The 14,356-nt window shown below is 38.3% G+C and overlaps 1 protein-coding gene across 3 annotated transcripts; it reads right to left on the bottom strand.

Moving 5' to 3' along the window:
- Positions 1 to 345: 345 nt before the first annotated feature.
- LOC131953188 (uncharacterized protein DDB_G0283697) lies at positions 346 to 14,012 on the bottom strand. Of its 3 annotated transcripts, none has more exons than XM_059316257.1 (4): positions 13,871 to 14,012; positions 1,106 to 1,490; positions 812 to 937; positions 346 to 497 (listed from the first exon to the last, which is right to left on the bottom strand). In XM_059316257.1, exons 1-4 carry the CDS (start codon positions 13,871 to 13,873, stop codon positions 364 to 366), a joined length of 648 nt encoding a protein of 215 aa, XP_059172240.1. In that variant the 5' UTR covers positions 13,874 to 14,012; the 3' UTR covers positions 346 to 363. The 3 variants fall into 3 exon arrangements, with proteins under 3 accessions (XP_059172240.1, XP_059172239.1, XP_059172238.1); XM_059316256.1 differs by lacking the exon at positions 13,871 to 14,012 and adding an exon at positions 1,660 to 1,758; XM_059316255.1 differs by lacking the exons at positions 346 to 497; positions 812 to 937; positions 1,106 to 1,490 and adding exons at positions 10,032 to 10,272; positions 12,643 to 12,768; positions 13,157 to 13,697 and having other exon boundaries at positions 13,871 to 14,004.
- Between the last annotated feature and the right edge of the window lie 344 nt (positions 14,013 to 14,356).

The following is a 14,356-nucleotide window of genomic DNA, read 5'->3' on the forward strand; positions in this document are numbered from 1 at the left end:
ACTAGGTGTAATGTCATAGACCACAGACACATATACGACTGACGTTAATTTAACTAGGTGTAATGTCATAGACCACAGACACATATATGACTGACGTTAATTTAACTAGGTGTAATGTCATAGACCACAGACACATATACGACTGACGTTAATTTAACTAGGTGTAATGTCATAGACCACAGACACATATACGACTGACGTTAATTTAACTAGGTGTAATGTCATAGACCACAGACATATACACGACTGACGTTAATTTAACTAAAAATAAATAAAACTGGTAAGCATTTTTTTTCCTTAATTTTATTCTTTAAATCAGCATGAGAGTCATTTTTTTTTCTAGAATGTTATGTTATGCAAATGTTATCCCTTTCTGCAGGCAACTCTCGTGGTGTTTCCGTTGATGCCGCACGTACATTTCTTGTAGCTGACATTATGGATTGTGTCTTTGAAATGTTCTCCTTCCTCGTAACATGTTCCCTTGCTGTCTTTGCAACCTGTCATCATTCATTACGTTTTATACAATTTTAACACGGTAACATTATTTGAAATAACTGACTGTTATTGTGTGTTAATTATTGCACTATTTTAATCAATTGTTAATAGCTAATAAACTAAAATAAATTAAAATTGAATATATTTTTATTGCCATGAAATATCACTAATCTGAAAAGATTTTTGAAAAGACAGCTTAAACAAACGGTCAAATATTGAGTTACAAAATATCCAGAAATCCAACCAACCACTCACTCAACCACAGAAAGATTGTGCAATTCAATAAATAATATATTGTTAGAATTTTAAAACGTACGGACTCTTTTAATTACAACAGAATAATAGTTGATGCCATCTTTAGTCGTTTTCTCACAACCATATGTGAAACAATCTTTTTCAAATTGGCTGTTAATCTTAATACACTGGTCTTTGTGTTGGCAGGCTGTAAAAATTCCAAGAAAAGAAGAATGTAAGTTATTGAATTCTCGTGCCGATATTACAACGGAAAAAACAACAACCCCCCCCCCCCCCAGGTAAATTAATAAACCTTAATGTGGATGTCACAAAAAAGCCAGTTAAATTAATAAACCTTAATGTGGATGTCACAAACCCTCTTTGTGCACTTCGAGATCGCCTTTTAAACATATGTACTTGATACACTTGGTTTTTGGATGACTGAGAATTTCGCCATGGTCGTAGATCTCTTCATTCACTTTACAACCTGGATTTTTCTTTTTTTCTTTTTCCTGAGAACTTGATGACGATAATTTTTTTTTCTTCTTTCCTTTTTCATACAAGGGATTATCTTCATCTTTATCTTCATCTCCATCTTTACTGTCATTTGTATTTTGACTCTCGTCGTTTCCCTCATCTCCTTCTTTAATTTCATCTTCGTGTTTTTTATCTCTATCTCTGTCGTACTCTTCTTCAAGTAGATGAGCAACAGCATGAGCCAGTAAACTGACGATGACAGCTAGCACAACAACTTTAGAGACCTGTAGATGAAGAAGAGTAAAGCTATATACAAAACTCAATCTCAATGTTGAGTTTACCATAGACTAACAAAATACTGACAAATTTACTTGCAAATATCAACTTGACACTAAATTATAAACATAACGTTTCCTAATTCCAACAATTTATTATAAGAAATAGATACCGTACCATTTTCTCTAACTCAACCTCAGCCACTTCAGAAATGAGTAGAAGCTAATAGCGAATGAGATACGTGTCGTTGTTTGATATTTAATGATCATAAGACGCATGAAATAGGTCGGTTCATTTAATCATCTGACGATACGCAGAGACTGGCAGAGGCGTAGCTGGCATCAAAACAAGGTTAAACAATAATAAATTCATAAAAACGTTTATAATTACAAGCTTTTATAAATGCACTAAAAAGAAGAAAATAATACAATCTTTATTAAATATAAAATAACTTTTAAAAATGTAATAAATATGCGGTTACTTTATATATATATATATATATATATATATATATATATATATATATATATATATATATATATATATATATATATATATATAGTTTCTTTAAATATATTATGCACTACTATTTATATCACTATAATTAAAAGCGTGGGCCGCTTGTTTAAATACTTATTATTCTAGCGACCCACGCTTTTAATTATAGTGCGCCAAATCGCACCATGACGAAGTGCGGCGTAACCGCCTGATTCAACTTAGTAAACGACTATAGTACCAAACTTATTCATAGTCTTTTGAACACACTTACGCGAACGTAGGTACCACGGGAAGGCCCGGGGCGCCAAATAGCACCCTGTCGGGGTGCCGGAGGACGCTCGGATTTGATTAACTTAAAGACTATAGTAACCTTTCTTATCCATAGTCTATCGCACTGTTTAAAACGAAATTATGCAGCATAGCGAACCTTGCAGGGGCGCCGGTGGACGCGCCTGTTTCAATTTAGTGAACAAAATTATAATACTCCAAGCTCATCCGTAAATGGAAAGGAATAAACATATAGGACTAGCGTACCCGACCCCCGCGCGTTGCCGCGGGGATAGAAGAAAGTTTGACGAAATATATTAGGATTTCACCAACGCGTTATCAATTATAATTATATGTTCTTAGACGCGTGACCTACTTTTCTAAAACCTTGAGTGTACATTAATCACTCATCGAAATAATATGGTAGAACACACTTCGGTGAGCGCCTCTGTGTCAGAGCGTAGAGGGGCACTCTCAGCCCCCCCCCCCCCCGATTACACTACCACATAGGCGCGGCGTACTACCCCTGGCTCCTTAAAACTAACAGGCGCCATCGGCCAAATAGCACCCTGTTAATAATGATACAGATTTCGTCATTCGCTAAAGTGACACAAATGATCAGGATTTTTTTCTTTAACACGTAAAAAAATTATTTGACGTGTTTTAAATATCAGTGTGACTGGTGCAATATGCTAGCGTTACTAATGGTCTATTATTAGATGCTCGATCTCAATTTCTGTCTGGATTGTCTAATAATAGATGCTTATTGCATCATTCGCAAAGTGACGAAACTCTACAATAGGCTCCTCATATTCAAAAAGTTATTTTTTCATCTTTCGCAAGGTGACGAAACTGTACAGAAGGATTTCCTCGCGTTACAAAGTTATTTTTAGAAGCCTGTTGTAGTTAGAATAGCCTGAATATAGTAGTACTCCTTACTCGCTATGCAGGACGCTCGATTAACGGATGCCAAGTGCCAACATAGTCGCTCTAAAACTCTGGGCGCCAAACCGTGTATTGACGAAAGTTGTACCCTATATGGCGCCGCCCATAAGAAACTTTAGTTTTCTTTTTCGCAGAAATATTCTCGGGAGTATTCTCATCTACTCCCTAAAGTTTCATGATACTCGGATGAACCGCATCCGAGTTTTATTTTTTATAAACCGTGTATAGAGAAAGAAAAAAATCGCTCCCCCCACCCCTGGGGCGCCGCCCTTGCAATATTAAACAATATTTTTTTGCAGAACCCTACCATTGAGTGACCTAATCATCTCCCCAAAGTTTCATGGTACACGGATTTTATAACCGAAATTTTATAAACCGTATATAGAGAAAAATCGCAGCCTCCCGTGGCGCCGCCTTTGCGAAATTAAAATGATTTTTTACAGAACCCTTCCCTAGAGTTTTATAATGAGCTCCCCAAAGTTTCATGCCTATCGGATGAACGGTGTCACTGCAATTCACTTTTATTATTTTTATATACCGTAAATAGAGAAAAATCAGACCCTCCCGTGGCGCCGCCCTTGCGAAATTAAATTTTTTTACAGAACCCTTCCCTAGAGTGGTATAATGAACTCCCTAAAGTCTCATGACTATCGGAATAACGATGCTAAACCAAAATCGACTTTTATTTTTTTATACCGTATATAGAGAAAAGCAAATCGCGCCCTGTCGGGGCGCCACCCCTGTGAATTTGCAATGTTTTTTTTCGCAGAAACCTCCCCAGGAATATTCTCAACAACTTCCTAAAGTTTCATGCCTATCGGATGAACAGTGTCACTGCAATTCACTTTTATTATTTTTATATACCGTATAAAAAGAAAAATCGGACCCTCCCGTGGCGCCACCCTTGCGAAATTAAAAATGATTTTTTTACAGAACCCTTCCCTAGAGTGGTATAATGAATTCCCCAAAGTTTCATGGCTATCGGATGAACAGTGTGAAATCAAAATACTTTTATTTTTATATACCGTACATAGAGAAAAAAACAAATCGCGCCCTGCCGGGGCGCCACCCCTGCGAATTTGAATTTTTTTTTCCGCAGAAACCTCCCCAGGGATATTCTTAACAACTTCCCAAAGTTCGACGGTGATGTGATAAGAGGTGTGGTAATGCATAAAAGACACACACACAGACACACACACAGACACACACATACATTGCTTTATATATATATATATAGATAGATTTATAGGGCCTGGCTTATTAAATGTTATTGATTTTAAAAAATAATTAGTAAACAGTGTGTTCAGGGTATAAAAGGCAGTATTAAAAATACCAACGACATTGCACTTAATCAATCACCGCTAATTATGTAATTATTTTTCCCCAACACCAAAACAAAGTAATAAAAAGTAAATTCTTTTCCACTAATGCAATGTTTTATAAAGGGAAGTAATTGTGTTTTCCTAATTTATCAAAGGGAAGTAAGTGCTTAAAAAAACTGAATATAAATAATGTTCAAACATAATTAGAATTTTTGTAAAAGATGATATTTTTTTTTTTTAAATTGTCTTTAATGAACATTCCGACAATTATTACTATCAGTTTGAAAAATGAAAATTATTTCCCAACACTTTAAATATTAATTTGTTAACTCATAAATTTAGACCATGAGTACTTTAATAATCTAACACTTTAATACATCAAAGTTTCGATTTTTTGTTTTTGTTATATTCCTTTGTAATCCATTTTTCAAACAAACATACAGAATTGAACTTTATATATTGGACAAGAAACATTGCTAAACAACTGTCTGTCAACTAGCAGAACAGACACAACACAAAAAGCAGCTGTGACAGAGGCGTAGCGACCCTTCCCGGCGCCCGGGGACAAACTTTTCGATTTGCACCCCCCCCCCCCCTCAAGATTTCGATTGGCACCCCCCCCCCCCCCTCAAACTTTTGATTTATTTTTCCAACCCATTTTGCGCCCCCTAAGGTGGCGCCCGGGGACATATGTCCCCCCCGCCCCCTCGCTACGCTACTGAGCTGGGACTGTTATTACTACAAAAAGTCAGTGTGAACATAAATAAAAACTTGTAAAAATAAAACGTACCCTTTCACGTGTCTGAACTCAATTTATATAGGCCTACATATAAAGCAATGCATGTGTGTCTCTGTGTCTGTCTTTTATGCATTACTTCACCTTTGATCCGACCGCCATGATACTTTGGGAAGCTGTTGAGAATGTCTTAGGGTGGTTTTTGCGAAAAACAAATATTCAATGCCGCGGGGTTAAAAGAAAATCCCGGGGCAAATCGCACCATGTCTGTGTGCCGTTGGGCGCACCTGATTCAGTTTAGTCAACGACTATAATAATACTTCTAATCCATATTCTAACTCACTCTTTAAAATGAACGTATGCGCCATAGCGCTTACGGGATAAACCGGGGCGCCAAAAGTCGATTGCGGTTCGACACCGTTTATCCGGTCGCCATGAAAATTTGGAGAGTTGATTTGAACACTCCAGGGGAGGTTTCTTCCAAAAATTGTTTTTTTTTAATTTATTAGGGGCGGCGCCCCTGGAGGGTCGATCTTTCTTTATATACAGTATATAAAAAATTGATGTCGGATGCGGTTCGACGCTGTTCGTCCCATCGCCCCATCGCCATGAAACTTGGGAGAGTTAATTAGAACACTCCAGGGGAGGTTTCTGCAAAAATTGTTTATTAATTTCTTAAGGGCTGCGCCCCGGGATGGTGCGATTTTGTTTCTCAATATAGGGTATATAAAAAAATAGAGTCGGATGCGTTTCGACAAAGTTCATCCAAGTGCCATGAAACTTTGGGGAGTTGTTAAGAATACTTCTGGGAAAGTTTATACGAGAACAAATTCAATTTCGCACAGGCGGCGCCCCGGCATGGTAATAATTGGCGCCCCGAATTATCCCGTGAGCTCTGGTGCCTACGTTCGTTTTAAAGAGTGTGACGCAATATGGATTAGAAGAAGTATTATAGTAGTTCACTAAACTGAATCAGGCGCGTCCTACCGCGCTCTGTCATTGTGCGATTAGCCCCGGACAATCCTGTGACCTACTTTTAACCGGGGACGGGCACGCTAATAATTTCATACATATCTTCTATGTTTGTCTAAGCTTGTACTTATACGATTCATTCGCGCCCAAAGTAGGTGTTCAAATAGCTCGTTCATACGTCACCATAGCAGAATTTAATAAACCGGGAGTGATCTCCCCTAAACTTTCTCGAATGTTCTTATATAACTTGGAATATAGACATGATTTTTAATTACTTAAACATTTTTTAAAAATTCATAAAAAAACGTTTTAATAACAAGCTTTTATGTAATAATGGATACCTTTACTAATGTTAAGGAAGACACCCACGCTTTTCTTTATAGTTATTTAAATAGTAGTCTATAATTTATTTTCTACTTTTTAGTGCATTATTACATAAAAGCTTGTTATTAAAACGTTTTTTATGAATTTTTTTTTCAGTACTTTCCATGTTTTATTTACAATAGAGTTACATGACTAAAAACCATTGCGCGCCTTCTGAACGTGATGGCGCAGCCATTGAACGTGATGGCGCAGCTATTGAACGTGATGACGCGTGTGGTGTGATTGGATAGACATGCCTACTAATTCGGTCCAAATTTTAATTAATTCATAAAAAATTAATTAGGCATTCAATTAAGTCAAACTAAATTTCAGATTGCATTGTCTTCATGTCTTGACCCACGTGTCAAGTGTGAATCGTATCGGTCAACCAGAAGTGTCCGAATTTTCACTCCGGCGTTTAGATCGAGACTAACGACGGACAGAGGAAGTGAGTTAAATAAAAGCTTGTAAAAATAGAATAGAATCTCATAGAAAAAAGAATTGCGCACCAAGCGAACGCCAAAACAAAATGTGCATAATAGTGCGCAATATTATTAGTACTATATAAATTTACATGCGTTTTTTTTTGAGAAATCGGAAATAGCGTAAATTAGTATTTCCGGTAAACTGAAATTACTCAAAATTTGACAGAAGGTAGAGAATTAGATCTTTTACTTACATGTGAAATTTCATTTATCTATCTGAAATAGTACTCAAGTTATAGGCTTTTGAAAAATTCAAAGTAGAAAAAGTACCACTTCCGGTTATCGGAAATCACTCAAAAGTCAGACACTGGCCCCTGCCCACCCCACTCAGGGAAAAATTATATGGGGCACCTGCCAAACTGGAGACCACACTCCGGTTTGTTCACGAAGTTGGACTTGTTGTCTGAATCCTCCACTATATTCTCAAGAACGAAGAAGAAGAAGAAAGAACTCAAAAGTTGATCAGGATCTACGATTTTGATAAAATACTTATATATGAAATTTCATCAACCTAGCTGTAACGGTACTCAAGTTATCGTGTTACACACAGACAAACAGACACACAGACACACAGACATACGGACAAGATTGCAAAATCATGTTTTTCTGTATCAGTGATTACAATACTTTCTCTATACTCCGTGCATACGAAAAAGTAAAAATGACCATGCGAAGAGCTAGACGACTTAAAATGATGAAGCCAACGTCGTTATGTGGAGTCAAAAACATGTCAACCAAGGAGACAGGGAGATCACAACCTCCAATCTTACAGAAAATGAGATCATAGTCTCTAATGTTACAGACATTAAGATCACATCATCTAATGTTACAGACAATAAGATCACATCATCTAATGTTACAGACATTAAGATCACATCATCTAATGTTACAGACAATAAGATCACATCATCTAATGTTACAGACAATGAGATCATAGCCTCTAATGTTACAAACAATGAGATCATTGCCATTAATATCTCATATATTTTACCCGGGATCTTTTCCCGTGAGATCATTTGTCCTGAGATAATTTATCAGTGAGCTATTTTCTCTGAGATATTTAGTCTAAGATAATTTGCCCCAAGATAATTTGTCATGGAACTACTAGTCGTCCCGGCCAGGCCCTGTACGTGTTTATTAAGGAGCTTATACCCAGCATAGCCAAGTTCATGAAATATATTACTTTTCCGATAAAATGAGAAAATCACACATAACCCTTACTCTAACTTAAACACAAACAATACGTAATAAGCGTTTAAATTTTTATAAATTGTAAAATCTATTTGTCTCCGGGGGGGGGGGGGGGGGGGGGTGTTGGCACTTGATATCTTCGGGGGGGGGGGAGGGGGGGTAGGTCACTGGTAATAATATATGTTTTCTATATAAATTCCATTTCGTTCGAGGGGGCGGTAGACTTTCTTCGTGGGGCGGAGCCCCTACCCCCTCCCCCCGAAGAGATGCCTGGAAGAAACTCTGATTCATATCCTGATTAACACATGTTAACAATTGCCTTTTTACCTGTAACGTTGTTTAGTATACTAACTATGCTAGGTGAAGGTACGAATAGGATTTAATTCACGCGTAATATATGATGCCTAAACATTCCTAAACACGAGAAAAATGGCCCGTTGAGGAAGGATACAACGGTCGCTAGGTTGATAGTGCTGTCTCTTTTCTCTAAACTAAAACCAAAACCAAAATCACCACCCATACTTCAAATTTAAACAGAAACGAAAAATGACAATGAAAACGGATTTTTATCCAGAATCGGCATTTCAATCGCATTTAAGCATGATCAACGCGTAGTTATCGCGCATTTATGCTAAATATAGTCGTAGCTATACCCCTCTAAACCATGCACCTTATCTCAATCATGACAAAAGTCGAATTTAGAGTTTTTTTGTCAGTCAACTCTACTTGGGAGTATGGGGGCTCCGCCCCCCTCCGCCCAACACACACACCACAAAACATGTCTACCGTCCCATTCAAGGAACTATAATTATATACTTTTTCCCCTCCCAGAAAATTCCACCCCCGCCCACGAAAATTTGAAGTACACCCACCCCTCTCGAGGGAGGAAAATGTCTGAAAGAAACACTGGTCGCATTTGTTGATCATACAAACTAAAGGTAGAGCCTGGAAGAGCTGCATGAAAGAAACTGCACGCTAAACACTTTATAGATTAGAACATTTCAAGTTCCCCGCTCATGAGAGGAACAAGTCTGAAAGAAACACGCAAATCACTTTTATCATAGACACATTAATTGAGCGGTTATTTTGTTATAGAGTATCGATGACATTTCTTTTGAGTTGGGGGGGGGGGGGCGGCTTAGTCGTTCTTTCTCGAGCATGGTCCCCACCCCCACCCCCCTTCTACGCCAGGGGTTAATTTACCCAGGGGTATAGTTCTTCTTCGTTCTTAATTTTTAGTGTTGGAAGGAATCGAGTCTTATCTGCCAAAGGGTTTGAATTTGAGATCTCTCTTTTTCGAATTTATCAAACATGAGCTTTTTTTTTTTTGCCGACTCGACCACGCCTCCATCACAATTTAGGATACGTGTCCACTGGTTATGCGCCATTGAGGCCATTGACTCCGATTTAAGCCTGCTTTTCTTTTTTGGATTTGGTTTCATAGCCTTTGTCCAACCAAGAACAAACTACAAGGCAGCAGTTGTTTGATTTTTGGAGTTGTCTCTCCTAATCCGCCCGAGGGTTCGAACTCGACACTTTTCGGTATAGCAACCATGAGCTTTACCGACTCGACCACGCCGACAATATATGACAATGGTTAAAATTTAATAGGTGCGATATGCTAGACCACAGACAAATATATGACAGGTGTTAATTTATCCAGGTGTGATGTCATATGACGGGATTAATTTTCTTGAATGTAATGTCAAGACACAAAGACAATTACAAGCTGTGAAAAGAATTCAACAAAAAATGAAACAAAAACCGAAATTCAAAAGCATTATTATTCAACGATTGGGAAGAATTTAATCAAAGTTTTTTTTTCCAACAGGCAGCCTGAAATTATCATCTCCACAAAACTTGGTTCGCACAGAACGTTAACTTTTCTTGCAGGAAATGCTTGCCATTTTCCCAATAACGTTGCACACACAGTTCTTGTACTTGACACCTTTGATTTCGTTTTTGAATTTTTCTCCGCCCTTCCAACATTTTCCTGTGCTGTCCTTGCAACCTGTGACAATTTTAAAAATTACATTTGATCTCAACACAACAGGATCAGTTTGCCGGACTGATCTTTTTTCTTATTGATTATTGCATTATTTCATTTAATTGTTAATAATTGATTTACAATCTAATTAGATTTAAATAAAGTATATGTGCGTTGCCATCAAAAGGTCTTGGAGAAGTTGCTACATTAAAATATGTGAGTTGATTGGCTAATTAGATGATTAGAAATTCATCCAACCATCCACCCCACCATCCAACCATCCACCCCACCATCCAACCATCCACCCCACCATCCAACCATCCACCCAACCAGTCATGCAGCCAATTATCCACCTAACCATCCAACCACCCAACCATCCAACCATCCAACCAACCGTTCATGCCAGTGGCGGAACTAGAAAAAATGGGCCACCCCGCAAAAAAAAAATTGTAAGCCCCCCCCCCCCACCACCGCCCATATAAATATATAGGCCTACATACTACTCAAACACAAAATACGAACATAGGATACTTATTGCTGGCCTGTTCGTGTTATGAGAAATACGTGTCTTTTTTTATTAAAACAAATTACATCATGTCATGTGTGTAAGTGCACTAGTCTGTTTTGTGGAAATCAGTATTTTAAATAAATTTATTATCTCTGCCGTAACATCTCTATCCCAGGGGTCGGCAACCTGCGGCTCGCGAGCCGCATGCGGCTCTTTTGATATCAAGATGCGGCTCTCCAGCTCCTTGCGCAAATACTAATAATCTTAATATAAAAATAAAATATTTGAAATAAAAAATGTTAGTGGCTCTTTAAAACCAGGGAAATTTTGAAAATTGTAACTTTTGGCTCTTCTGCTTCAAAAGGTTGCCGACCCCCTAGCTATACCCATTTCGTTCAAAAGAATATAAAACATGAAAGCTTTCTGTAAATAATGGTGTCTCGTGTCATGTTTATTATTATTATTTTTTTTTGTATTTATTTTATTAATTTTTAATACATTTTCTTTTTATACAGTGTCATTCTTTAGTAAGTAATTTATAAACAAATAACAATAAAGAGAAGTAATTGCTTTTTAATCTGTTTAGTATAAATCTATTAAAAAGATGCTTATGCGCATCACTATTTGACTATTTAAAAAAGGGAAATAAGTCATGGAAGTGGTTTGAACGTTTGCTTATCTTTGATAAGTTTGATTGTAGGAGAAAGAGGACTCAGCTTTCACAGTGGTTTAAAAACGAAGGACAAATTAGCGTGGGGTGGTGTCTATAGAATAAAGATAATCCAACCGCAGCTACAGTAATCTTTTTTACAAAACAAACATTAAGTCTAAAATGCAAGAATTTTTTTTTTTAAACTACAACAAATTTTTGTATGGTCGGCCGTGGGCCCCTAAATGGCGTGCCCCCCCCCCCCCGCATTGCGGGGTCTGGCGGCACTGTAGTTCCGCCCCTGGTTCATGCAGCCAATCATCCACCTAACCATCCAACCATCCAACCAGCCAACCATCCAACCAACCGTTCATGCAGCCAATCATCCACCTAACCACCCAACCATCCAACCAACCAACCATCTAACCACCCAACCAACCGTTCCTGCAGCCAATTATCCACCTAACCATCCAACCACCCAACCATCCAATCAGCCAACCACCCAACCATCCAACCAGCCAACCATCCAACCAACCGTTCCTGCAGCCAATTATCCACCTAACCCTTCATCCAGACAACCATCCAACCAACCAACCATCCAACCACCCAACCAACCGTTGCTGCAGCCAATTATCCACCTAAACATCCAACCACCTAACCATCCAACCAGCCAACCATCCAACCAACCAACCATCTAACCACCCAACCAACCGTTCCTGCAGCCAATTATCCACCTAACCATCCAACCACCCAACCATCCAATCAGCCAACCACCCAACCATCCAACCAGCCAACCATCCAACCAACCGTTCCTGCAGCCAATTATCCACCTAACCCTTCATCCAGACAACCATCCAACCAACCAACCATCCAACCACCCAACCAACCGTTGCTGCAGCCAATTATCCACCTAAACATCCAACCACCTAACCATCCAACCAGCCAACCATCCAACCAACCAACCATCTAACCACCCAACCAACCGTTCCTGCAGCCAATTATCCACCTAACCATCCAACCACCCAACCATCCAATCAGCCAACCACCCAACCATCCAACCAGCCAACCATCCAACCAACCGTTCCTGCAGCCAGTTATCCACCTAACCCTTCATCCAGACAACCGTCCACCCAATAATCCACCCATCCACCTTACGATCCATCCACATAACCACCCAGCAACTCCATGAAGAAGGTATGCCTTAACATGCAAGCGATTGTAAAAGTTAAAAACGTACGTATGCTCTGAACTTTGACAGAAAAATACGTGGCGTCGCCTTTCTCCGATTTGACACAACTGTACGAGACACAATCTTTTTCAAACTTGCTGTTTACTTTGTAGCATTTGTCCTGGTGCTCACAGCCTGGAAGTTCCCACGATAAAAATGTCAGGTATTAAAGGCTCGTGAAGACATTATGTGCAGTACTTACCATTCTTTCTTGTCTTAGGTTTTATTTGCTACAGAGTATTCAGTATCACAAATAAAAATACACACATGATCTTTTTTTTTGTTGGTTTACATACCGCTCTAGTCCGGAACGGTGAAGAACATAAGTTTATTAGAACATTTATATTGTACATCTCTGCTTTGGTACTTGATATTACTCTATAATTTGACCCTAACACAAAATATGAAAGTTATGAATAGAAAAGAATTTGGATGCCACGAACCCTCTTGATATTACTCTATAATTTGACCCTAACACAAAATATGAAAGTTATGAATAGAAAAGAATTTGGATGCCACGAACCCTCTTCCTCGATGCTGACATCACCGTCTTCACACTTGTACTTGATACACTTGGATTCCTTTGTCGTGAAGATGTCCCCGTTCTTGTGTTTCTTGCCATTCACCTCGCAGTCCTCATCTTCTCTGCTCTCTTCTGATGGATCGTAATCACTGTCATAGTCACTGCCTTTATTACTGTCTTCTTCAGTTTCTTCATTACTGTCTTCTTCAGTTTCTTCATTACTGTCTTCTTCAGTTTCTTGATTACTGTCTTCTTCAGTTTCTTGATTACTGTCTTCTTCAGTTTCTTCATTACTGTCTTCTTCAGTTTCTTCTTTTCTGCCCTTTTTACTTTCTTGTTTTTTGTCCTTTGTACTTTCTTTTTTGCTGTACTTTTTACTTTCTTTATGATTGCCCTTTTTACTTACATCATCAAAATCATCATCCTCATCATCATCATCATCATCATCATAACTCGCATTGTCTGAATCATCATCAACAATACGAGCAACAGCTTGAGCCAGTAAACAGGCGAAGACACCTAGCACAACAACTTTAGATACCTGTAGAGGAAGTAGAGTATAGCTTTATGCAAAACTCAACTGAATCAAGGTTCAGTTTATTACAGGCAGACAAACTAAGGATAAAAATTACTTGCTAATATCAACTTGACATTAAATTATAAACATAATATTTCCAAATTTCAACATTTGAGTATAATGAATAGATGCCGAACCATTTTCTCCGACAGAACTTTAGCCACTTGAGAAATGAGCTGATAGCGAGTTCAGCTACGTGTCGTTGCTTGATATTTAAATGATCCTAAAACATGTGTCATTGGCTGATAGGTCAATGGTCGGACGACACGCAGTGCCTGGCGATTGGCTAACAGCTGTTTCCTGTTTTCCTGCTGAACCGTTTGACATTCACGTTAATTGGATAAATGGAATTACATTAGTTTACATTACAACAGCTATAGCTAAAACACAAAGTAAGAAGAATTAACTCTAGCTGTTGGAAGTCCGACAGAATACACTGCTAGGATAAATCTTATGACGTCACACTAACACAAACTTAATGAGACGACGTCATTCTCACAAAACTAAACCACACCTCAATAAAACTAAACCACACCTCAATAAAACTAAACCACACCTCAACAAAACTAAACCACACCTCAACAAAACTAAACCACACCTTAACAAAACTAAACCACACCTCA

The sequence above is a fragment of the Physella acuta genome, unplaced genomic scaffold, assembly GCF_028476545.2.
Source record: "Physella acuta isolate Inbredline_101_S28 unplaced genomic scaffold, ASM2847654v3 ptg000913l, whole genome shotgun sequence".
Classification (NCBI taxonomy): Eukaryota; Metazoa; Mollusca; class Gastropoda; family Physidae; genus Physella; species Physella acuta.